Here is a 26,919-nt window from a genome sequence, read left to right as displayed (position 1 = left end):
AGCTTCTCAGTTCCTTCAGGTTGTTTCCTGCTTCAAGAGTATCCTATCCGAACTGATTTGTAACTGTTTTGGTATGACATTGGATAATGTCCGTAAACATGCAACCTCAACTCCCTTTGCCTCCATGCCTGAAACGTGACTGGATATACAGTTTTCTTACATTACTAGTACATCATCAAATGAGTATGCATACACACAGATGCACTTATGTAGCCTTGTTAAAAAAAAATTGCAATTTTTCTGTATGGCTGAAAGTAACAATTAGAAGTAGTTGCTGCAATTACTGTAATTGAATGAACAGGCTTTTGGCCCTATAAATTAGCCCCTTACATCTTTATTGTTATCATGCTACTAATGCTAGTTCAGGGATCCTGACATAAGAATGACTGAGGGAAGATTTGGCCTATTACTCCAGAGAAAGTCAGATGTATGCAGCCTTAATTGCATTAAAAAGTCAATATTGCCATCAGAGGGCAGTATTTGCTATGCATACGCACGACTGATTTTAAAAAATGTAAAGAAAAAGTCATGAAATCTAGATAATGAGGGTACATTAGGGTGTTACAACAGATCTATACTCCATCTTTATTCTAGATCAATCTTAATTTGCAATATACTCAGATGCAAGCTTTGAAATTAGATTAAATAAAACTGAGGTGAAGGGTAGATAAAGGAAGCAACATACATGGATCAGAATGATGCATGACTAGCCAATGTAAAATGAACATTGTTGTTCTGCATGAACCAGTGAAATGTTTGCTTCTGTTTGTGGAATGGAGTCTAGAACTTCAAACAATGTAGGTGTTATAATATTTTAAGATCAATAAGGGCACAATCCTAACGCACTTTCCAGCACTGGCATAAGGGCAATACAGCTCCGAGGTAAGGGAACAAGCTTTCCCTTACTTTGAGGAGGCCTCTGAGAGTGTCACTCAACTGCAGGATGCAGCACATGTCCCACTGGCACAGCTATGCCAGTGCTGGAAAGTTGGTTAGGATTTGGGCCTAAGTGTATTAAGTGTGACAGTTAACTTGTGTGTGTGTACAGACATATTATTTGAGGCTGCTCCATTTAGGGTTTGTAGACCTGCAGTATATTAACAATATAGAAATTGGTCTGTTTTATGTTTGCACAAGACTTGGAGTTCAAAAGGTTATTCCACTTTGGTCACAATCCTGAGCTCTGAATGCAGTAAACATATGCAATAAACTGCACCAAGGAAACCAGCAAACTCTGGACAAGGCAGCAGATTAGACAGTCCTTATGAATCGGACATATGCCTCAATTCAAACTTCAGTGTACATGGCAATTAGGCAGTCATCACTCAAAACACAGATTGAAGATAGAGCTGGCCTTGAATTTCCCAAGAATTATCCCAGCCAACTGGGCCAAAAGACACAACTTTTAAAGTGATGTTTCCATCTGTGATTTTGCCTACGGGATACAACAGAAGGCAGTGACTGATACTTTTTTTACTGTCTGCCTGTCTTACTGAGCAAAATAACCTCAAATTTGTGGGCAATGGTAAGATTATTCAAAAATATTTATTTCTCTAAGAGTGTGAGTTGCACATTAACAGGCTCACTCCCACAGGAGACAAGTATATTCTGTCAAGGGTGAAGGTTTGTCACACTGTTCTTCCACTACCCATCACTGACACTTATCTCAGTTTGGAATTCTAATTAACAGGTAATTCCCTTCTAGATATAGGAAACCCTGTGCCATTTGACTTATGGTGTTCTAAAAAACAAAAACAGTTTTCATTCCAGATATTATAGGGACAGTGGGACAGTTCAGACTTCATAAGTACAACTCTTGAGTAGAAGACATGGATTTTGTTTTAGCTACAAGAGAAAGGAAGCATGTTCTTGAAAGACAAAAATGAATTAATGTAATTTCTTCTACATATAGAGAAGGCACAAGATCTGGTGCAGGCACAAGGTAAGAATGTCATTTCTTGCTGTCATATAATGTGCTCTGTCACTTTTCATATGTCCCTATAAAATAGGCTATTAATAGGCTATTAGAGTATTTTGTTGTCTAGAAATCATTGCATCTTGAAGCAACAGTAAAATATACTACATTCAGTAATAAAACTATGGAATCCACTTTACACAGAAATGTTTGTGATAGTCTACAATTTAGCTTAATCTAAATAAATCCCAGTTGATCAGACACAAATCATTCTAAGTAAACTCTGCGGGTTTCTTCAGTAAGCAACTAGCTGGCAGTTCTATGTTCTCAGCCAGGTCCAGATGGACAGCTCTCACAGGACCTCACAGACAATTAACATGGACTAATATGTTAGTCCTTGTGTGAGTGAGTCCTTGGTCCACTGTATAAACTTATTCAGTACCAAAGCTGGCAGCAAACTGCTGAGAACCAAATGCTGGGGATAAACAACTGAGAATGAATGTTGCCTTCATATCCTGCTGAGGAACTTCCAGCAATATCTGGTTGGCCACAGAATGTTAGACTAGATTGACTTTTGCTCTGATCCAGCTAGAGTAATGTTTTCCAGTAGGTCATGGTCTAATTGTTGGAAGGTCGTGAAACTGACAAACTGAAAGCTGAGAAGAAAAGTGTAATGAGCCCTATGGAAAGTGAAAATGAGATGCACATGCGTGGTTACTTATGAGTAGGTTGATGTGCCTCAGTCTACTTCAAAGGGGAGGCCAAGAGAAATGCAGTGCCACCAGAATGGTCCTAATCTGATGAACAGAGGTCCGAAAAACACTCAAGAATGAAATTTATTCCAAGCTGATAAGGAAAACATACTGAACCCTATGGAAAAAGAAACTGAATCACACATGTGTGTTTACTTGCAAATAGGTAAACATGCCACCAGAATGGTCCTGATCTGATCAACATGGAGCTCAACAAATGCTGAAGGCAGCTACCCCACCATAATAAAAGGGATAAAAACAAAGACTTTAGCAGCTACTAAGGTGAATTAGGGACCAATCCTATGCTTCCCAACTGCCTTGCAGTACTATGGCACCTATATGGCTACTGCTGTACCCTGTGGAGCCAGGGAAGCAGCCAGAGGTCTCCTCGGGGTATGGGAATTTTGGTTCCTTTACCTCGGTGGCCCCAATGGGTCTACTTGGAACAGCACCAACTCTTTAGCTGGTGCAAAACATGGGGTGCGCTCCAGTCACTGAGCCTGGGTCATGAGTTGAGTCACGAGTCACCAATCCCCTGACTTGATTCATGAGTCACAGCACACAGCGATGGTGACTCAACCTGAGACACTGTCATTTTAACTTGAGTCCTGAGCCATTATGAGAAATGAGTTGAGGTGCAAGTCAGATGCAACTCCACAGAAAAAAAGGTAGGTTCTCCCTCCCTGGGCTTGTATCCAGTCATTTGCTCCTATTGAAATAACCCCTCCCCCATCCATTGGGCTCCTCCTTCTCCCCTCCTTTATCCATAAAAAATAATCAGGCCATCAATTTGTCCAGTTATTTGTTCCTAGATCACTGAGAGAGCCCCCTCTTCCATGTCCTGGCTGCCCCTGCCTTCTTCTGGTTTCTCCCCCCAGCCTTGTGCAGTCAAACGAAAAAGAAAAAGCCCTTCTTCTTCCTCTCCACACTCCCCCACCTCCTAGAACTAACCTACCTCCTCCGGCCACATCTGCTCCTGCTGTCCTTTTAAATGCCAGCTTCCAGATTGGCCACAAGGTCTTTGGCATGATGTGGAAGTGGTGAAAAAAGTAAGCAAGCACACACACACACACACACACACACAAGTTGTAAGCATACAAAAAGTGAGTCATTACATGAGTCAGTTTCAGTCATGACTCATTTCTGAGTCACTGGTCCCGAGTTGTGCCTAAGTCAGTGATTTCCATGAGTCAAGTTAACATGAGTTGCAAAAAACCAGCATTTCCACAACTTGACTTGAGTGCCTATCCCTGCGCAGAACTGAGGAGACCTGTGAACGGCTCAGGAGGGACTCAGTGGCAGCCTCAGCTGCCATCCCTACCCCCCTCTTTGGCCTGATCAGCCTTCCCCCTCCCTCTTCCCTCCCCAAGAAGCCTCCCCGCTGAGCAGCAGGGGAACTCACTGCTCCGTGGTGCCACCAGTCATCCATCTGGTGCAGAGGCCCAGCATCAACTGGTGCTGGCCTCTCCTTTGATGCTGCATGTCTCCCACAGACAGTGAAGTGCCATACAGCACTTTTGTGATACCCAGCATGGCCCATTTGGATCAGACTGCCTATCTTGTTAAGCTAGGTGGGTTCCAATACAGCATCATTTTAAAAAGTGGTGCCTGCAACTAAAAATTTCAGGAACTGCTATGCTAGGCAGTTCTTAAGCCTGGCAATATCCAATGCTCCTTCCATAACTTTTGCTTTTACCACAGTATTGAAATACAAATGGCTTTGGGGTACTAATACATAAAGCAAACTCCAGAATTTCATTTAGGTACTTAAATTATATCCCAAGCATGAATTACTGTGTCGTCTCTCAGAAAAAGCTGTTTGCCAGGCTTTTTTCTCCTATGTTTACCATTCCATTCTGCCATCCCAGTTTGTTGTAAGCATTGTCGTAATGAACTCAATGTAGATCTGAATGCTTATTTGGAGCTGGGATATGCTAAAAATAAAAATGGGGGGCGGCTCAAAAAGCCCAAAAGATCTAGGATTGACTGGGTACTCACTCTGTCACAGAGCTCTTCAAATGTGAAGTCTGCAATGGTTCCACACGCTTTATTCACTCTCAGCTCTCTGCCTTGTACTTTTAAAATCCTTGGTCTAGTTACTATGGGAACATGAACAAAGACTCAATCTTGTCTGGATAATTACTATAAAACTCATCTTTTACAGATAGGAAATGCATAGCTTGATGAATAATAGCACATAATTCAACACATAAATTAGACAAAATGCTGATACAATGACTGCCACTTGAGTGTGGCATCAACCCATATACAGCAGTGGAACTTATTAATTGGTCAGTGGAGATTGGGCATTGTGTTCTAAATGTATTCTCTTTCAAGAGAAATTAACTTACGTACAATCATTTTGTTTTTGAGCCAGCTCATCAAACAACTTATCCATGACAGCCTCCACATCAGCTTCACTTGTGCTACAGTGAAAAGAATAATAGAATATGAAATTAATAACACTTGAAGCCAACATCAAACAGCTGCCTGAGCTTGCTTAGCTTTTTGCCCATAAAAGAGAGAGTGAGTGAGAGAGGGAGAGACACAGGATGTTATGTTGTAAATACAAACATTAGACTTAGAATACACTTAAAAAGCAGAGAATATTAACTCTCAGGTAGATGATTCTGTTTTATTTGCATACACTGAAAGACTTCTGTGTTTCAAGCTGTTTCTAATAATGAGGCAACCTGGGCAATGCAAGGGCATTAGTACTATACATGTACACAGAGAAGGACAAGCTTCATTTAATATCTTGTACACAAAATCACAGCAAAGGAGGAAAAACATGTCAAGCACCTGAAGAAGAACCCTTGGAAAACTTTGAGTTTCAAAGGTTTCAAACCATGGCTAATGGTTTTTTTCCCCCCTCCGTAATACATACAGTTATAAATAGGCACAAGTAGAACTGAACTTGTTGTCCTGGCATTTTCCAGGATTAAAGTTGCAATCCCATGCATATTTACTCCCAAGTAAGTCCCACTAAATTCAGTAAGATTTACTTCCCACCAACTTTTGGTACTGCCAGCTTTGAACTGTTATTACTAAATATTTATAGACAGCTTTAAACAAAAGTGCACAAAACAGTTTACCAAGCAAATAGAATTTTAATTACTGGTATCTAAAATTGAATTTTCTAAAATCCCTTTCCAAATAATTTTGTGAGACATCCAATTAAAAAACTACATCTTCATCCCGCGATCAACTCCTCAAAAGGTTATATAATAGATACTAGGGAAAGACTTTTGGAAACCACAGAAACTTTTCGACAATAATTAAAAGTAAACAAGGAGTTTGTTGCAACTGCTGTCAATTTCAGAGACATTTGCCTGCAATTTATAATTAACACAGAAAGTTGTGTAAGGTACACCTCCACAATTGGCAGTGAACAACACTAACTATTGTATGTAAGAGAGATATAAAGTATTTGTTTGTTTGTTTATTTGTAGCATTTTTATCCCACCTTTTTCCCACACCAAAGGGGACTCAAGGAGGCTAATAATAAAATCAATACATAAAAATAATACAATATTAAAACAATTAAAACACACTCAGGATCACAACCATTAAAAATCATTTTAAAAGTGCCAGCCCTTGGTGTCACTTAAAAGCCTTCATAAATAAGAAGGTCTTGAGGCCCCACCAAAAATTCTCCAGAGAGGGAGCTGTTCTTAATTCCAGGGTTAGGGAATTCCATAAATGGGGCGCCAACACCAAGAAGGCCCTATTCCTAGCTGTCACCCCCGTCACCTCTGCTGGTGGCGGCACAGTCAGAACGCCCTCTCAGGTGACCTGAGAAGATGGGTAGGATTATATGGACGAAGGCGGGCCCTCAAATACCCTAGTTCCAAACCATTCATTCATTCATTCATTTATTTATTGATAAATACTAATTAATTAATTAATTAAATTTAAAATTTATTAATTTATTATTAATTAAATATAATTAAAAATTAATAATACTAATTAATTAATAGAATTTATATCCCACCTTTCCACTCCAGAAAGAGCACTCAAGGCGGCTTTAAAAGTCAAAACTAGCACTTTGAAATCAGCCCGGAAATGAACCAGCAGCCAGTGTAGCCGCCAAAGCAGTGAGTGGCCCAACTGAGTCGAACCGACAAGCCCCAGTGACCACACAGGCAGCCGTGTTCTGCACTAGTTGCAGTTTCCAAACCATTTTCAGACCCACCTTTCATGACCCACCTGTTCATGTAAGGATCCCACATCCTTTTAAGGGGTGGGAGAAGGGGCAAGGGCAGTAATGCAATCCCCAGGACCGTGTCACTTGCGGGGGTGAAAAGGGAGTGCTTTTACTTACAGGGCTGCTGGATGTTGCAGGGCTCCCCAATGCTTAGAATGTTGAAAAAAAGCATACTTTGGGTTTGCAACTAGGAAGTGCTTTGCGCCTGCTTTTACTCAACGTTCTAAGCAGAGGGCTACGCAGGGCTCCCCGCACCTCCTACAACGTCCTGCAACCACCTGTAAGTAAAAGCACTCCCCTTCCACCCCCATTAGCAAAGTGATCCTGGGGATCACATCACTGCCTCTCTCCCCCACAAAGACTCACCCTGGGAATAAAACTCCCAGGAAGTTTGAGAAACACTGAGGTAGAAGAATGGACTGTACCACTTCAGGTGGCAGGGCGGAGTCATATTTTTGGAAATATGAAGCTAAACCTGTCCCTCCCAATGAAAAACAGTACATCAAAGGAAAATTTCTAGGCTAGTCCTCTCTCCAATATGCTAGCATTGATTGATTGCGTTTCTATCCTGCCTTTCTCCCCAAAGGGTCACAAGGTGGCTTACAACAATGAATAAAAAATACAAAAACATAAAATCACAATTAAAAACACAAATTGAAACCCTTCACAATAAGTAGCATCTTTAAAAAAAAAACAGCAATCAGACATTAAATCAATAAAAAGAGCAACAGCAGCAATTTACAGTAAACTAATTATGAGAACCGCCATATATGCAGTCCGTCGTTAGTCAGAACATTGCTAAGCAATGCACATCAGTATATCAAGGATACTGCAGCAATATTAGCAATGCATTAGTCTCTCATCCTGCCCACTGGGAAAAGGGACGGTAAAGTAAAAGGGAGATCATGTTGCATCCTTCTGCCTTTGCAGCCATATACTCAGTTTGGCCAAAGGATGACAATGGTAGAAAGCAGAACTCCATCCCTGAAATATCACACAATTCCTTCCCTTCTTTTACAGATCTGGGGAAGGAAAAGTTTAAAGTGACCAGAGTATAAACTGAAAAAAGTAACACAATCATTTTATGCCCTGTCCAGAATGACAATGTAGCTTGTAGAGGCAAAATCACATACAGTGGCTCCACAAGTTACAGACATCGGAGTTTTAGATGGCTGCATTGGCACTTTTGTGCAGGTGCAGTAGTCCTTTGGTAGTGCTTTTGTGCAGGTGCAACAGTGCTGGGTTGGCACAAGCTGAATGTTTTGAGCTACATATGATTCCACTTACATACAGACCCATGGAATCTAACTAGTACGTAGGTAGGAGACTTACAGCCCAATCTTAGCCTGCGCTTATGCCACTGGAGCTAGCATTCTGGTGGTGTAAGATGCTTAATGGCAGTCATAAACGTGACAAGCCATCAGAAGGAACCAAGTTGTTGCCATTTGCAACAGTGGCCCACCAGCAGACTCTCCATGGCTCCGGGTGCCAGTAAGTCAGTGCACAGTGAGGGAGGTGAGGAGGAAGAGGAATGGGGAGTAGAAGGGGTAAGGAAAAACAGTGGAAAGACGGCTGGCAGAGAGTGGCGTTAGTGGCAGCAGCTCCACTGATATTCTATCCCTCACTCTACTTTCCTGGGTTCACTAGAACTTGTGCCACTGAAATCACTGGTGCAGTTCCAAGGAGACCCTTTCCAGTGCCAGAAAGTTACCCTGGAGCAAGGGAACAAATGTTCCCTGACTTGGAGGAGACCTCTGGGACTGGAGTGTGCCCTCCAGTGGAGAGGTGTGACAGAAAGGGATAGAACCCTTGGTCCCTTCCCTGGCTTAAAAAAAAAAATCCACTGGCCAAGAATGACTGAGGGCTACAGGGGCTGGTAGCTCTCTTGAAGTAAAGACACAGTCCAGCCCAAGGAAACAGTGGATGAGGGCTGTGGGGAAGGAACCAGGATGGAGCCTAATCCCCTCTTCATAGCAATCTTTGAGACCAACGCAGGACTGTTAGGCCACCTCCAATTTTTTTGCCTTTGGGGAAATAACCCCAGTGTGGAGCAGTGCCTGCTACAGAGAGGCACGTACCTCTTGCAATGGTCCTCATGCCAGCAAGCAGGAGGATAATCCTACAGGCATTAAAGTAAGGGCATTTGTCAATGGTGTATCGTTAATGTACATACAATGCCATTTGTACATCTGGCTAGAAATGCAAATCAGGCAGCCAGAAATGTAAAGAGCTAATCAAAGGGACCTAAAAGTAGCTAAAGGATACAATTCAGCACTTCAGTTTTTCAAAACAGACAAGGGGGAGGGGAGAATGGTGTGTGTTTGTGTGCACGCATGACAGTGAGTAAGTGAGTGAGACAGACAGTTTGTACCAGGTCCAAGGAAATTATGCTTGGGTACTGCCAAAGAGTACAGTGTGAGTATAGGCTTGGACAGGGACTGGCCCATTTTGTTTCAGAGAAGCCCAGTAATTATTTAACATTCTCAAAAGAAATATTAAAACAATGCCATAATAAAGCTACAAGTAGATTTGTACTTGTATTGGCTTGATTAAAACCACTTTCTCTTCTTAAATGTTGGAACAACTCTGCATCACATATACTTGTATTCTCAAATTGCTCTGAGGGTAAACTATCATTAGGGAAACAGAAATCAGAGCTATACAGATAAATTGTACTTATAGCTGTATTATGGTATCATTTAATTTTTATCATCTTCAAACACAGAATAAATGCTGAAGGAAATCAACAACCAAGATACAAGCAGATCATCTGTCAAAATAAGACAAGTTTTTGAATCCACAAATGGAAACACCCAACAGTAAATGAGTCCTTGTCAGAGGATTTGTATAAATAATTACTTTACTACAATAAGGATGCTCTTTTATTTACCCAGGAATTGCACACTCTTTCACAAGAGGATATTCATTGCTTTACAGCCATCTGTCACTACAGTTCTGCAAACACCACACCTCCCCCCAAAAACTCTAATTAGTTCGAATTCACTCACACATTCTAAATGATGTTACATCCTAAACGATGTCACTGAAGAAACTGAAAATACGGTCTTGATGGCATTAGCACCATGGCAAAAATGGAAGACAGTTGACTGTCTAGCCCAGTGATTCCCAAACTGTGAGCCATGGCTCCTTGGGGAGCTGCAGAATCCTCGTGGAAAATCCGCCGCGTAGTCCTAATGGGGAGTCGAAGCCAGTAGGTCTAAGGAAGCCACCAGTCAAAAAAGTTTGGGAACTTCTGGTCTAGCCCAAAGGAGGACGTTGTTCCATTGGACATCAATGAAACATGCATTTTGACCTGGCCTAGCAAAACTTTGGTCAGTCAAAGAAAGTAAAACAAAAAGTTTATCAGCTTCACCAACTTACAGATAGTAAGCCTTCCCTGCTGCTGGAAGTGCTCGTTTCCTGTAGTCAATTCCAGAATCCAGTTGGATGGTGCTGCAATATTTCTGTACACAGAAATATAAAAGAACAGTATCATTACGTCTGTGAAGTGGATGCAGTGGATTATTACAGGGGAGTGCATATTTTACCAACTCGTCTGCTTACATGTCCCTATGTGTCAGAAGGCAAACTATCAACCTGGAAGGATTATGCACCTGGATAGGAGGCTAACTTGCAAGGATGCTCCAGAGTTATACTATTAAGGCTGAAATTCTAACCTCACTTTCCTGGGAATAAGTCCCATTGAACACAATAGAACTTACTTCTGAGTAGACCTGGTTAGGATTGTGCCCTAAGGCTGTAATCCTATATACACCTACTGGGAGTAAGTCCCATTGAACACAGTGGGGCTTACTTCTGTTTTAGGATTGCACTGCAAGTCATTAAACACTTTCCTCTAACTTACTGAAAAGCATTAACACAGGTGTAACAAACAACTTTGCCTGTATGACATTGTAAGCATGACAAGGGGCACAATCCTAACCCGGTCTACCCAGTGGGGGGAGGCAGCAGGGGCGGGGGGAAGGCAGTGGCGCAATCCCAAGGATCACGCTGCTCAGGGGGGGCTGCAGGGGCTTGGGTGCACTTACCCAAGCCTCCTGCAGCCTCCTGGGGGTGCGGGGAGCCCTGCGCAACCTTCTGCAGGGCTCCCCGCAGCAGTGAAAGCAAAAGTGGAGCGATTGTGCTCCATTTCCGCTTTAGTGGAATCCTGGGTATCGCGCCGCTGCCTCCTCCTGCCTCCAGGCTGCCCCTGCCCCTTAAGGGGGCAGAGGCTAGGGCCCACAGGCTGGGGTGTCGCAACACCCCAGTTTGAAAAGCCCTGCTGTACAGGGATATTCACTTTGTGGCAGTGGTCTGGAACCTAACCCACCATATTAGCAAGGTATGGCAACAGCTCCTATTAAGTTCCTTCGTATCTCCTTCCTAGTGAGTGTGCATCAGCATGCAATCAAAGGACTCTGTGGCAAAGAGGTCCAAAATCTTCAGGAAATACATACTGTACAAATTAATTGGTTTGTTAACCAAACAATTTGGTTAATGTTCATAATTTACATATACATTTATTCCACTGCACAATGGTGAGGGAGGAAATTCAAAGATATGTTAAAATAATTATTCCAAACACTTTACTGCTATTATGGTTCTTATGTTATTATTATGGTTAGGAGATCAGTTGAAACATTGAGGAAGTGTGGAGAGAGGTGGGGCTTGAAGGATGGGACATCAGGGGCTATATTAAAGTATTTGGACCTATGCAGTGTAGAAGCCTTGATCAGATCCTATCTAATGGAAGCTGTACACAAATGTTATTTGGTTGCTATGGCTGTGATCGTAGGAACAGAGTGATAGGTACTACTGTGGGGATATTCCAGAGTTCATCTTGGTGCTAATGGGCATACATTCTGAGATATATATATATATAACAGTTATTAAGGACTTAACTTTTTTAATGCAAAAAATGAAACTGTTAGACTGAAGTAGCTGGTCATATGAACATGGCAATTGTCATGTGAACATTATAAAGCAGTGTCTGTATTTGTTACAAATTTCCCTGAGCTTTCCCACACATGCTAAAATGCGGGGGCTAAACCAGTCCCTTCCCTTACAGTGAAAACAATGTAGTCATAACTGCACTCAAGATTCTGGATGCTGTGTGAGAGATGACATTGCAGGGTACTCGCAAAAATCTCAGCCCTACAGATTGCTAGATCATCTGGCCTTAGTATGGACAGGTCAACATCATGACGTGTGCACTTAGCTTCCACATCAGTAATCTCCTGTTGAAGTATATGAGTGTTAGAAACTCATGACATTAAAAAAATTATCTGGATTTGATTGGCAGTTGATTGGTAAGTAAAAATGAAGGCCTCTTTTTCAGTATTTAGAATTCCTACAGAAGAAAAGTTTTACTTGAAAAGGTGCTGTGAATAGTGAGGACAACTGCTGTGAAGCAATTATTGTCAAGTAGGGAGAAATTTAAATGACACTTTCAGTATGAGACTGTGTTTTCCTTTGCTTTCCGTAAATAAACAAATTCATAATAAACAGAGGAGCTGAACAGTTCTTCACATTAAACTGAGTGGTCTAAAAAGTTACAGTCCTTATGCTGGCACAGTAATGAACTGCTGCTTTGGGACACGTAGCTACACCGTTCAGCTACTTCAGAAGATGAGCAGCACACAGGAAGTTTTAATACTGTGAATGTAAACCAGTTGTTAGGATTGTAGCTTTGACAATTAAGGGCTAAAACATGAAGGCTCCAGTTAAAAGTTCTTTAGCTGCTGATTAGGATTCCTTGATGGTGATTAGTGAGTGTGGCGTGCAATCAGACCGGTAGGCTTTAATCAGTCCTCTGATAGAGAAGTCAGTAACCCAAAGAGAGGCCAGATTAATACCTGTATTGTTTTTGTACGACTTACTGTTTTTAACAGTTTTTTAAAATTCAGGATAGTAGGTAAGCAAATTTTGTGAGGAAGTATTTAGGAGTATCTGGAATTTGAACAATCTAGGTGATGTGATCACCTGTCTTTGCCCTGAAATTTTATTTTTTCACATTTCACAGAATGTTGATATGCTTTTGTATGTTCAATGCTCTTTATCTTGGGCTTCATAGACTATTATTACACACTTGCTACTGTAAGAGAAAAGCTTTTTAGACTCAGGAAGCTTTTCAAGTGTCCAAGACAGGCAGAAACACAGAGAGGTCATGAGATTTAGAAAGTCCGTTAGTAATGTGGAATATTCATGCTAATGTGGATGTAATGTGGAATTATCATCCTAATAACTTTTAAGTTATTCCGTCACTAGACAGCTAGATTTTTCTTCATATAATCATAATAAATTGACTAACATTCATCCTGAAAGTATTACAGATATTAATTGCGGTGGAATATTAGAACACAGTAGGTTGTGTAAGTACAGAAGCCACAATCCTGCTCACACATAGCGAGATGAGTGCAGAGACCTTTCACAGACTTCAGCATAGACCTCCCCTAACTATGCTAAGCTTGTACCAGACATGCCACCACTGTCCTGGAATGTTTGGATGCCCAAGGCCATGCATGGCTACTCAGATCTTCCTTAGCTTACTTTGAAAGGTCCATCAGCTCACTCCTCCCTAGCTTCCCATGCACACACAGTGATGATCCTGTTCCAAGTAGCCTGTGTGCTGGGGCCTAGGGAACACAAGTCAATGGATACTTCAAGGGGAGGTGTCGGGAGCACTCCAGTTTTCTGCAAGCATCCTGGCACATCACAGAATTTCTGGCCCTGCAGGGCTACAACTGTTGCCAGAGCAACATAGCATGAAGAAGGTTACATGGAAGTCACTCCAAAGGGCTGTTCACCACAGGTAAAGGGTATACAAATGAAATTGGAACAATGAAAAATACTATTAATAATAAAAATGTTAGGATAAATGACAGTAAGTTCAAAGAGTCTTACAGCACTGTTTCTTGTCAGTGGTCTGAATTCTGAAAGTGTTTCTGCTGCTTTCTTAGACCAGTTAAAAACCTATTCTGGGAATGAAATAGAGCTGGAAAACCAGATTGTCGCTTATGTTGAATTTCCAAATAAAGACATGTTCAGCAACAGATCAAGGGAGAACAATAGGTCTTTTTGGAAGTTTTGTTCCTGTACCAAGAAGTGGGGGTAACAACAAAAATTCTCAATGTTTCACTGACTAGTAGATAGACATGCTGAAATTCCAAGGAGTAAGAACACATACCCATGATTGAAATTTAAATGTTATCAAGCTGTCTGTCTCTGGGAAGAACCTTGTGGCAGTCTTCTGGCTCAGACCTGATCATCTGCTGTGCTCCTAGATGTGGTCTTCTGAGAAACTTTTGCTGTTTGATCCACTACTGAGGCTAAAACAACCAAAACTTGAGTAGATATAAGATACAGGGGCATCTTTGTTTTAGAGCTGAAAGAATATTTTACTATGCCCTCTCAGGAGGGCATTCCAGAACTTTTGGGATAGAACTGCTCCCCGGATCAGAAGGTAGTATCCTCAACTTAGTCACACCCTCACCAGATGTAGAATCTCCTGTGCTGGACAGGAAGAACAGGGGAAAAATAAAAAACTTCAACTCGCAGACAGACATTCCAGCCCCCACTAAGTTAAGGAGTGAAAAATCTGTCCATAGCAGATTCAACTCCAACACCTGCCAAACAAAGAGATGAGGAAGGAAAAATTGGGACACCATCCCAGATGTCCTTGCATGTCTCATGTATGGTGAAGGCAAAAGCCTTAACAATTTTTAGTCACCAGGAGACATAAGCAGCAGGTGAAATGCTCTCCAAGAATAATAGAGAGCAGGAATTCACAGTAAGAAATTATCTTTTCTTTTCAGATGGCATTCCAGAAACTTCAGGATGTAAAATAGCAGTATCAACCTAGCATGGGTTCTCCAACAGAACCCAAAAGCAATGGATAGAGGTGGGTGAAAACTGTTTTATTTTTTCATGAATTTCATTGTTTCCAAAGTTAGAAGTACAGAAACTGGCGTTATGTGTTTTTATTCCAAGGGCGCATTTTTATAAATTATAAATTATAATTGCTTTAACAGTGCACCAGATAGGTGATACTGGTGGTATAGTGTCAACAGATGCAGCCACATGCATGTAGAGGTGTTAGAAAATATGTAGAGGAGTTAAAGAACAGTTTCATTTTGAGACTGAGTTGTTTTTTTTAACAAAATTCCACCTCAAGCAATGGACAACCTCATTTTGTAACACCCTTCTGCACATAAATGTGTCCAAGGACACTTGGTCTCCCAACAGAAAATAAAAATCCCTACCTGCAAAAATGGGGAGGACATGGAAAGAAGAAAGAAAAATAATCTATGTAAAAAAGTTTGGGAGCTCCAGGGAACACTGCTAGTTGGCCATAAGGCAAGGCAGATTTGAGATAGTGGGACAGCCCTTCCCCCGGCGAGCAGGTGACAAAGCTGAGGACCCCACCTGCTGTTCCAGAAAGAAGTGCAATCCAAAAGCTTCTGGAATCTCTCTCGCTCTTTCTTTGTATATTGTCAATGGCCGTATTATAGAACAAGTTTCCGTTGAAACAACATAGCAGCCTCCTCAATGGTAGTAAGCCATCCATGCAATCTTGATAAAGTCATGTGGCAGTTGGTAAACCACATTTAGCATATTTCAAGTCCTCTAGGATGTTAGTAAGTCATCTTCCTCTTAGTCTTTTTCCAGTATTTTTGGCATCATATACTTGCTTGACTAGATGGGAGTTGCTCATATGCAATATATGGCCAAACCAGGACAACCTAGATTTTAAAACCTGCACTGAAGGAGGTTTCTCATTTACTTGGGTCCACACATCTTTATTCTCCATCACTGCCACTACCTACCTTTCATTATTTTACATAGACAGTGGGTGACAAAACTGTCTTTTTTGTCCTTTAGAGCAGTGGTTCTCACATATTTAGCACCGGGACACACTTTTTAGAATGAGAATCTGTCAGGACCCACCAGGTGATGTCATGGCTGGAAGTGACGTCATCAAGTAGGAACATTTTTAACAATCCTAGGCTGCAATCCTTCCTACATTTATCAGGAGTAAGTTCCATTTACTATAGCTTGTTAAAAGCACAGGTCAGTAACATTTCCCCATGGTAGCATCAAGTCTAAAATATTAAAAATGAAATATTGAAACAAATGGGGACCCACCTGGAATTGGCTCGTGACCAACCTAGTGGGTCTCAACCCACAGTTTGAGAAACACTGCTCTAAAGGACTCTTCTCACAGCCATATAGTAAAGTAGGAATAACTGTGGTCTTAAAAACTTTAAATTTCATGCTTCTTGAAAGCTGCCTATTATTCCACACTGATTTGGTTAAATTCTGGAATGCTTCTAGAATGTATTCTGGAAAATATCTACGTATAGAAGCATGTCCCTGCTAAGGCTATAAACAACTCATACACAGCTGCATGACAGAATGTGGGATATAAACCTAGTATTTAATTTGGGCATGAATATTAGAGAAGCATGGACTAAAAGAATGCCGAGTCTGACAGATGGGAAGTAGAAAGGGAATGACAAAATTTAGTGGGGGGAAAACATCAAATCCCAGAAGCTTGTGAAAACCTGAAGAACATTTGAACTTTCACTTCCACCTAACACACACACAAAAGCAGATTTCCATGCCACAGCACAATTGCAGACTCTTCAGAGTCTCAAACACAGTGTGCATTGTGAGTTGTGTGGGGAGTGATATTTGAAAAGCCCTTATTCAGTTACTTGTGGAGTGTGCTGAGCTACTCTGAGAATTCTCTAGACTGTACCCTTAGTCTTCTAGATTGTGCTCATGGTACTGTCAGGAGCCAATTTATTCTTCCATAAAGTTTTCTAAATGATATCAGAATCATTCTACACAATGCATTTGCAATGAGGTACACTTAGAAATCTGTAACAGTTAAAATGGGCTTGAGAAAGGTGCTAATGGTAATGGCAATTACTGTTCAGCCTCTGCTTGGCAGAGACTGTACAGGAGGGAATAAAAACAGCTTTTGAAGTGGGAACATTTCTTCCTCTTAGCAGAGAGAAGCAAGTTAAATTTTATATATGTTCCCTAGAGATTTTACTTGATAGAAATGCTGCAGAAGACATACCTTTTTGTAAAGTTTTCATTACCTGTCTAGAATTTGTCTAATTTCTTTCTAGTTTAGTCTTGTTTAAAAAAAAATCAGATTCCAATTTTAAACATCTGAATGGCCTTTTTTTTTTTTTTGTTCTGTTTATTGGAACAACCATTCTGGATACCTATGTAAACTAATACGCACATCTAAACTGGAGGATTTGTGCAGGCGAAGGGTGCATATGTTAAAGACCTCCCACCATGAAACCAAAAGAGCATTGAATAAAAACAAGATCCTGAATTAATGCAACACTTCAGCAACTAATCATTGGGAGTCAGTCTTGAGTGGCCTTGCCTTCCTTGGCAAGTGGCTATGCTTGGTTTAGTCATATAATCTCTTGGAACCCATTGTCCCCAAAAACCAGTCACTCCCAAGGCTGAAGACTACTGTGATTTAATTTACTTCCACATCATCCCTTGACTTCACTACAGGATGGTACATACTGTACTTAACGTGTAACACTCTTAACTAAGATGAAGAAAACAAGAGCAGCCTGCAAGATGGCTAGTAGTTCAGTGGTAGAGTGTATGAGTCTAATCCTATGCATGTCTACTCAGAAGTAAGTCCCATTATAGACAATGGGGCTTACTCCCAGGAAAGTGCGGATAGGATTGTGCCCTACGTGTTCCATGTAGAATGTCTTAGGTTGAATTCCTGTAGAACAGCCATTTTCAACCAGTGTGCTGTGAATGGTCCCCAGGTATGCTGTGGGAATTTCGGAGAGGGTCATTTATTAGTAGGGCCACTGGAGGATGTGAACCCCACTGGCAGCATGGTGTGCCTTGTTGATTGTCAACAAACAATGGTATACCTTGACCATTTTAGTGCCTTGCCAGTGTGCCATGAGATGAAAAAGGTTGAAAATCACTGCTGTAGAACATGGAAAGACCTCTGGTCCTTGAAACCTTGAAAAGCTGCTGCCAGGCAGTTAACAATACTGAACCAGATGGACCAATGAACTAATCTGGTATAAAACATCTTCACATGTTCATATATATACAACTGTGTCGTGTGCATGCGTGTGTGTGTGTCCCTGTTTTCTCTCATGCCAAAATTTCTGTTTTAATTCTGGTTAACAGCTGGGAACAGTAACCACTGTCCCTCTTAACCAAGGTTTGCTAATCAGCTTCAGACCCAGATTTCATATTCTGGTTAAGAAGAAAACCTGGTTAGTGCCAATTGTGGTTGGTGCCAATTCTCTCATAGCCATACTTAAGATGGAAAGAGAAGGTGGAATTCAAGCCAGGGAGAGAACACTATCCTGCAGCCTTCTCTTGCCCTCTTAACCACCATTAAAGTCTCCCAGTGTTGTTTTCACTACCACTGCACAACTATTCGCTGCTATTCAAGCTCTCCGAGTTGCCTCTCATCATGCTGTCTGTGATGGGTTCTGTGCAACCTGATCCTACTGTTTCCATTCCTCTTCCAGTTCAATTACTTTCTGGCCCTTCTTCTATCTAGACAAGCCATTTCCTCCCCTCCCCTCCATGTACTGCTCATTCGTCTAACTCCCTGTCTAGGTCCCACCTATATTTGCTATTTCTTCTGTCTGGATACTAGTTTGTGTTTGAGCCCCAACATGTAACACCACTTTCACTACAGTATGGTAGATACTGGGTAAAAAAGGGGGAGGAAGGCTCAGTCTGAACATATGTTGCAGGTTAAATGCATCTGTAATCCAATAAACAAACTGAAAATTCTGATTTTGAAGATAACCAAAGTCACAGGAAGGACTTTAATTACCTCTACCTTGGGTTACACTCTAGACATACAACAGGAAGAGTTAGCAGCATATTGTTTCTTCTTCATTTGTGTGACCTTCTAAAGACAGTGATGGATATGATTAGGATAGGGGACTCTTTAGAACAAAGATCTTTGCCTTTAGCACTCCTCATATGAATGTAAATTTCTAACACAAAACAGAAAAAAAGAGGAATCATCTAGCCTTCTTTGGAATAAAAAACTTGGTCAAACTATTGTTCAGTATGCACTCAGTCTTTGTCTTCATGTTCAGATGTTGTTCAAACAGCAGACTTAAAAGAAAATAATGTCAATGAATCCTCCCAAGCACTATACATGACCTCTAGGGTAATTAGCAATCATTGAAAAGCAACAAGACTAAAATGTTCTATTCTTTATTACTGTCAGCTCTTATCTTGATCAGCATTTTAATAAAGATGGTTCATTCGTAAGACAGTTCCATGAATCAGTCATAATTACATCCTGACACGCAGTGAATAGTAAAGCAATACTAAATATCACTTCATCAACCTTTCTAACCTTTATGCAAGTATTAACAGTAAATAATTTTTACACAATCCAACAACAGAAAATCTGCATATATCTTAGCTTTGTAGAGACTCTACCCTAAGTGAATTTCCTGTGACCTACACCAGCAAAACACAATTGGGCATAATTATTCAAACTCCTGAGAAATTCAGGTGTTGCTTCTTTCAGAGTGCTCAACTTCATGTACAAAAGGCTACTTGTTCTACATAATAAACTCTTAAGGGGTTAAATGAAATGCTGGTTTCCTTTTCCCAAGCATTTCCTAGTAGCTGCGAAGCTTTAAAGTATGACAGAAAAACTAAGAGTTGTATGGCCATACATTTTACTTTCCTAAATATAAAATGTTTAAATCAAAAATTAATGCTACATTAACTGACACATTTACGGATCAAGCCCTTCTTTAGTGTACATATATACATTATATATGAAAATCCTACACCCTTTTCACGGTTGTAAAAATAATGTGCATTTTTCACAAATATACACATCAGCTGCTGCTGTTACATTGCTTTGTGGAGGCAAAACACAATTTTCCCCTTGTAGATTAGCTGAAGGGAATTTGCTTAGTGACTGTAGGACCAACAAATTGTTTTTAATTATTGATTTATTCCTTATATATCTAAAAACATTACAGGTGTGCACAAAAGAATTGTTCCTTTTCAGAACTATGTCATCTAGATCTCACTGGAGTAATAAATTCAGTTTTTCTGCTTCAAGAAGCAAAAATGACTTTGGCTCCTTCGTTCCAACTGCATCCTTCAGCAGCCTTTTCTAAATACTCTGTTGTGAAGTCATACAACTCATCCCCGACTCCAGCAGTGACTAAAATAGAGCCCTACTGACAAAGAATGTAAGCCTTCTGATGAAAGAAAAATTTGCCAGGCTTAGTTGAGTGCATGTAGAATCAACAGAAAAGTCCTAAGCAACAGGGGAACAATATTAAGCTCTTCTTTTCCCCAGTGAAAATGGTAAGAGTACAAGATGATTCCTTTTTTCAAGGCCTCTTACAAGAAACAACTTTTTTAAAAAAACAAACTGTAGCTATTCATAAATATCTCCAACATCTTGGTATTTTCACAAGGTGCTTTCTATTAATCTCCAAGTACAGACATTTCTCACTGAAAGAGCATATGCATGTGCAATGTCAATACTGAATCTTGTGCTGTCAAATTAGGAGTATGCATCTTTCTTGAAAATAGAAGAGAACTGCCTACATGTCACGCTAGTCTAGAAGTGCAGTTATTCAATAACAACAGATCAAATATATAAGATTTTGAATTACTTTGAAGCAGTTCCACCTGGAATGAAGTTTGCTCATCATGTTTCCCTTTTAAAAATCTGATTTGTAATGCTTTCCCCAATGGCTTTACAGCTACCAGAACTCCAAACAGGAAGGGGGGGAGCTAGAGCGGGAGGGGGGAAGTGTTGGTTTAAGAAACCAGATTTCCCAGAATATTTTTTTAAAGTGGTTAAGATCTAAGCAAAGGCTAAGGATGGCTTATGTCTAACTCTGTTGAAGTCCACTACCTCATTACCAACAACTGAAAACTTCTGCTGCATTTTGTTTCAAGAGAATCCAAAAGTCCTTGCTGTAAAGCAGACTGGGGGGTGCAGAGTCCATTCAGTCTTTCTGTATCACAACCATTATGTCAGAAGTATAAAACACTGCCTTTATGCTGCCAGGCCACAATGACTCCTCTTACATCAAAGCAGTTTCACTACTTGGGTTTTTTTCTTCCAAATTTATTCAAGCCAAGGGCAGGGAGACAACAATTCATACACGCTAATTACACCTAATTATCTATTCCTCCCCCACCCCAACTTTCGGCCAGTGTTATTTGCTATTTGGGTTTCTCACAACCTCCCTTTGCCCTGTCCATCCAGCTCCACAGTAAAGTCTTTGAAGAAAACAGTTGTGGCTTTTTACAATATTCACAATGTAAGGTTCAACCCAAATTAAACTATTCCCATTATTAGTTTTGACACGTTTTATGTGTTAAATATGAAGGCCTCTTGCTTAATTTGGCAAATTCCTAACATCTCTGCATGGAGAGAATCGCTGGTAACACCCTCTCCTACTGGAGCTTCTCCTCACGCTTTCTTTTCATGATCTAAATGAAATGTTTATTGGATTAAAGTTCTTCTCTGCAGACCTCCATGGTGGCCTGTGACAAAGCACTTACAAGCTTTATTAATTGGCTTGGACTTTTGGGGTGGGGGTTGGAGGAAGATAGGGAAGACCTTCTTTTGCATTACAGCGCAAGCAAAACAAACTGTGATGTGTTAATTAAATGAACATCCCTGTTACACTAAGAATACAATATTACACATCTGCTAGAGAATTTAAGTCAGTTGTTTGAACCAAGGAGTTCATTTGTTGGAACAAGAGATGAAAAGAACCATTATTGTTAAGATCAAGATGGAAGGAAAAGTATGAGAATTATAATTATTTTACCATTAGGTTATAAAAACAAAAACTGAAGTTTTGCCAAACTATACCTTACTGTAGTTAAAAATTAATTTACGGAACCATTTTTTAAAAATCTTTGCCTGATTTCTGACAATGATTTTTCTTTGGCTAGGGAAGACATATACATATGTTGGTATTGATTCCTATACTGTGCCACAAGCCACTGTCTTGCGGACCAGACAGAAGTCTTTATTGTTTAAAGCTCTAATTACGGACCAAGAACAGCTACTTTCGAACACAAACTTTGCTTGAGTTGCAGTCCCATTTAAACAGCCATAATGTACAATGTGAACATGAATTTGATCCAAAACTCTGTCTTCGCATTATACTACTGAGTGCACACACTCAAGCCCATACTCCCTTGCTTTCTCTCTCTTTTTCTAATGCTAAGCACAGTGATTCACAACTGAACTGAATTGTAAATCCCAAAAGTAATCCATTTAATTAATACAGAAAAAAAGAGAAAGACAGAGCCTACAACTTCTACAGCTTGGGAAAAAAAGAGTCTTCTATTTCAGACTTGCTTTAGTACTTACTAAGAAGGGAAACAAAAGGCCTAACATCTTCAGTAATGAAAAAGTCAATTGATAAGTGAATACATCACAATATCAAAGACTTAATCCCAGCAGTTCTGACTCAGGTGACAGCTCAGCAGAGGTCAGGGTGCTGACACTGACCACAAAAACAAATTTCATCTATTCAGCACACTGAAAGCTACTGGGCTATCGCAGCATTAGAATGGAACTAACTGACAAATCAATTTAATCAACCAAATAACTTTTTTTTTAAATTGTCAATTGACAAATCTCTGTGCCCCTAACACAGGTGGCTTGACAAAGGCAGAACATATAATTGAAGACATTTTGTATTTCCTAACCAACGCTCAAAAGGTGCACACATTTTTTCCAGGGATTGCTCTGAATTTGCTGAGCTTCAGACACCAGAATTCCCTTGATCCAATATAGTAGGCAGCTGAACATTCTTGCCATCCTTAATAATGGATTTGTGTCTATAGTAAATGAACACTTAGTGGAAAAAAGTCTACAAAAGAATTGTGAGCCAACTAGCAACCCAATCCTATGCAAATTTCAGCAACAGGGGTTATTCCCAAACAAGTGTGCATAGGATTGCAATCTTAATATCATGGTACAACTACTACTGAGCACTGTAAGGGAGGCTCAATAGTAGACAAAGTTATTACTGGGAAGCCCATTATTGTGCTGATATGCACAATCTCCACGATTTCACTGGGCCTTAAGAATGTTTAATGGCTTGTGCACTGAACTGTTAGTATCTAAGCAGTCTGTGTGGATGTATACATAGTGCATACAATTTGTCCCTAATTAATCTTTCTGTCAATTAAAGGCTCATTACATTATTTTAAACCTCATGTATTTCAGGCAATATCAGTTTTATACTGTCCTGATCCAGCCAAGTAAAGACCTTCTAAGCCCATTTCTTTTCCAATGAGAAAGATTCAAATCTGCTTAAAATGTTTTAGATATAAGGCTGGATTGTGCTATATATTTAGCAGGGATGTGCAGTATGGGGGTGGCAGGTGAGGCAAAACCACTCCACCTGAGTCAGAATATATGGGAATGTATTCTCATGTTGAAGAACCATATTCTTCTCAGCCAGTGAGAAGCCACCAACACGACTGTTGCCTTTTCTCTTCCTTATCATCCTGGTCGAAAGAAACATTTGCAGAAGCCCTGTAGGCCAGTGTGATGACAGGGTGTCAACCTGCTCAATCCATTCACATCTGAACTTGTTGGAGGATTTGTCCACTTGTCTGATTAGATGTGTTACAAATAGCTACACATCCAGAAGACCAAACCTCTCTACAATGGAGTGAAAGGCATGCATACTGAGACCATCCTGCCTAGTCTGCATCCTAGCAGCTGAGCCAGTTGACTTTGAACGGAAGATCCTCCTACATGTTTTGCCTCCAGTGACTGAACCTGCCCCACTACCAACTGGAAAGCAGATGTGTTTCATCCTTTTAAGTTCATTACCTCATGCTTCCCTAATGATTTATGTGGGCCTTTCCTTCTGGGGTTCTCAGATGAAAATCCCCTTGTGCAAAGCCTCTGAGCCCCTGAGGAATCTGTGTACATTCTCAGGCAGGCAAATGTGCTTCTGCATTGCAATTTCTAACTGCAATGGTAAAAGAAGCCATTGAAGTTGATGAGAATGCCTCCTGGCCTATGGGATACATTCTAAACAGGCTATTAACACCTGTAGGCTCACTAGGCTAATGAAGGCTGATGACCTCCCTTGCAGGACCTTGACTGTCCTCTTTTTAGATCTTTTCCCTTCATTCTGTAGTTAGGAACACCTGACTCTTCTTTGTGTTGATCATCACTCCTAGGTGCTGAAACCTTTGATCACGCATCTGGGAACTCTTCAGTTTGCTGTCCAGTAAACTACAGTTGTGTAGACATGTCAACATCAGTTCCACATCTCTGACTCTGCTGAAAGGATCAGCAGATAATGATGGAAACTTGCCCTCTGGAATTTCAGGTGAGTCACAAGTGTCACCATCAATTTGCAGAACACCCATATGCATATGAAAACCCAAGGAGAGAGTCTGGTACTGAAAGTGATGCTAACTATAAGCAAACTTCCAGTATTATCTGTGTGCCTGATATTTGGATACGCCACTGTTAGGGCTATCAGTGAGAGCAAGTCTCCCCTTTAAAGATGATCTAAAGATTGAAACAAGATCTCCATACAGAATTTCCTCTTGGGTACAAATCAGTTTAGCCATTTAAGGTTGAAAATGGCATTTTGTTCCCAATTCTTTTGTGGTACTATATTTTTAAAAAATTGAGTAAAGACCTGATCATCTCTTCATCTTGGGTACCACTCAGTGGCGTAGCTAAGGAGTGCAGGGGGTAGCAGTCGCACCGGGCAACAAGCTTTAGGGGAGCAACAAGCAGAGCTTGACACCAGTGGCAAAACATTGTGAAAAAATTTGGTATGTACGAATAATACAATCATGTTATATATCACTGGAAAGGTAATTTAAAGCAGAATGCAATGAAACAAACCCCATTTGAATATCTGTATTATATCAAACGTTATGGCCAATTAACCAGAAAACAAAAACGCAACTGCCTTATGGAACAAAAAGTGGATTTTCTTAACTCAGAACTAACCCATGAGACTGATTTTTCTGAGAGTCAATGAGATGTAATTATGATACAGCATGGAACCACTAAGGTGTTAATATGAGTCAACTTTAATTTCCATGTATCATAACACAGCTACTCCTGCTAACTGATAAAGAGGCACTTTTTCAAGTGGTGCTCCTCTTATATTTAGCGGAGGAGAATAACCATCCCTCTTTACCCCAACAAAGTGTCTCTAACCAAAAAGGGGCACACTTTTTATTTATTTACTTAATTAAATTTGATGGAGTGGGCTACAAAATCTTCTTTGATTCCAGGTAGGGTATAGATGTTTTAGCTATGCTACTGGCTGGGGAGATGTGGCAGATCAAGTGCATGGTGAACTGCTGGAGGGAGGAGGCAGGTTTTCCCCCAATTTGCACTTTTTAAAAAGCCCAAGTGTGACGTCACTTCTGGTTGTGACATTACTTCCGGGGCATCATTTTAAGCTCTGCACTGGACTACATGTTCATTAGCTACGCCACTGGTACCACTTCAATTTCTGTACCTCTATGATCTATGGCTAGGGAGATCAGCTTACATTTTGAATCTTTTTGAGAAAGCATTTTGAGAAAACAGGGATGGAATGAAGTAGCAGTGTAGTGTACATATCAGATTTAAAGTGTATCCCTTTTGAACAGTGGACTGAACCCACTAATTGGTGGAAGGCCCTGCCACTCATCTGAAAATAATTGGAAAACTTCCTTTAATTAGAGCCTGGTGACAGTACTGCAGCTGCTGACATTTGCCACTCCTCTTGGTGGTGCCTTTTTGGCATTTTCAATTTCTACCCTTGTTGTGGTCCCAGGCAGGCCTGTCCCAGGTGGGCCTGTGGTCCCAGGCGGGCCTGTCCAAATTGCTTCTATTCTGGAATGGGAACTTGAAGTACCAAAATAAATTAGCATTGCTTTTAAAGCCTTTCCTATCCTTCTTTTTGGTACTTGAGGGTATAGTTTGGTGTTTCCACTAGAATTCAAAGGCTTTCATGAACAGCTTGTGCTTCTTAAGTAACTGCTAGCCTGGTTTGTGATTTAACATAAGAACATAAGAAGAGGCCTGCTGGAGCAGGACAATGACTCATCTAGTCTGGTAGATCTCACAGTGGCCGACCTGATGTCTCAGGGAGCACTCAAGACAAGATATCTGTATCCGGTTTCTACTCCCTTACTTCTAGTATTCAATTTCGGTTTTTAAGCCATAGATCCCTGTGCACTATGTACTACCATTTCAGGCACCGTTGCCCTTGTGCTAAACTGAACAACAGTGAGACTGATGTCTGCCATGAAGATCACCACTTTGATATCTTAAGACTAGAGTGTTTCCATTGGGTAAGATAGGATTACAGCCTTACTGAACACGATGGGTTTACTTATGAAGAAAATAAATAACATTATCAAGCATCCCTAATGAAGACCTTGGTGAAGCTTAATATTTCCCTGGTGTACTGCCTCCTGTAGTTCTTTTGCCCTCAGGATCAAGATACTTGCAAAAATGGATGTAACTGCTGATGCGCGTATGGTCAGGGTAGAAGTCTCATGGCATCTGGAGCATTGATTCATTCTTTTGTTATCCTGATTTATTTTACATGTCTTGCCTGTCCTGCTTCCTGGAAGTGGTGTTTTCGTGCCTGAACTGTTGCAATCTTGTTTTTAGGTCTTCCTTTGGTGCTGCACCTTTAGCTTTGGTGCTGCACCTTTTCCCATTAGTGCCTAATGAAGCTCATGTGTCACCACTGTCTTTAGCCACCTGCGCAGTTCTTCTGGCCCTGTGCGCCCTGTAGTGAGGGTGGTAATAAGGACCTCACATCCTTACATCTTTTGGGCAATGGCTTCCTGATCAGTTCTTCCTCTGGTGCATCCCAGCTTTGTGGGGATATTCCTACTTCTTGCTGGTCCTCCTTTAGTGCATTGTGTTTTGAATGCACCCCAAGGCTTTCAGTGTTCCTTGGCCTTACGCTGGTGGTACTCAGAGATTTCAGGTACTCAGGTGGTACTATGTG

At 40.7% G+C, this 26,919-nt stretch overlaps 1 protein-coding gene across 1 annotated transcript in view; it reads right to left on the bottom strand.

The window, feature by feature from the left end:
- The window catches only part of AFG1L (AFG1 like ATPase), an 84,332-nt gene that overhangs the window by 19,806 nt on the left and 37,607 nt on the right, over positions 1-26,919 (bottom strand). Inside the window, exons 8-10 of the mRNA XM_066613203.1 lie at positions 10,256-10,338; positions 5,023-5,093; positions 4,666-4,766 (exon numbers count right to left, since the gene is read on the bottom strand). Coding sequence (XP_066469300.1) covers positions 4,666-4,766; positions 5,023-5,093; positions 10,256-10,338 — 255 coding nt within the window. The remainder of the gene's footprint in view (positions 1-4,665; positions 4,767-5,022; positions 5,094-10,255; positions 10,339-26,919) is intronic.

The sequence above is a fragment of the Tiliqua scincoides genome, chromosome 1 (assembly GCF_035046505.1).
Source record: "Tiliqua scincoides isolate rTilSci1 chromosome 1, rTilSci1.hap2, whole genome shotgun sequence".
In the NCBI taxonomy this organism is placed as follows: Eukaryota; Metazoa; Chordata; class Lepidosauria; order Squamata; family Scincidae; genus Tiliqua; species Tiliqua scincoides.
The sequence above is the reverse complement of the archived record's forward strand: the minus strand, read 5'-3'. Positions and strand labels throughout refer to the sequence as shown.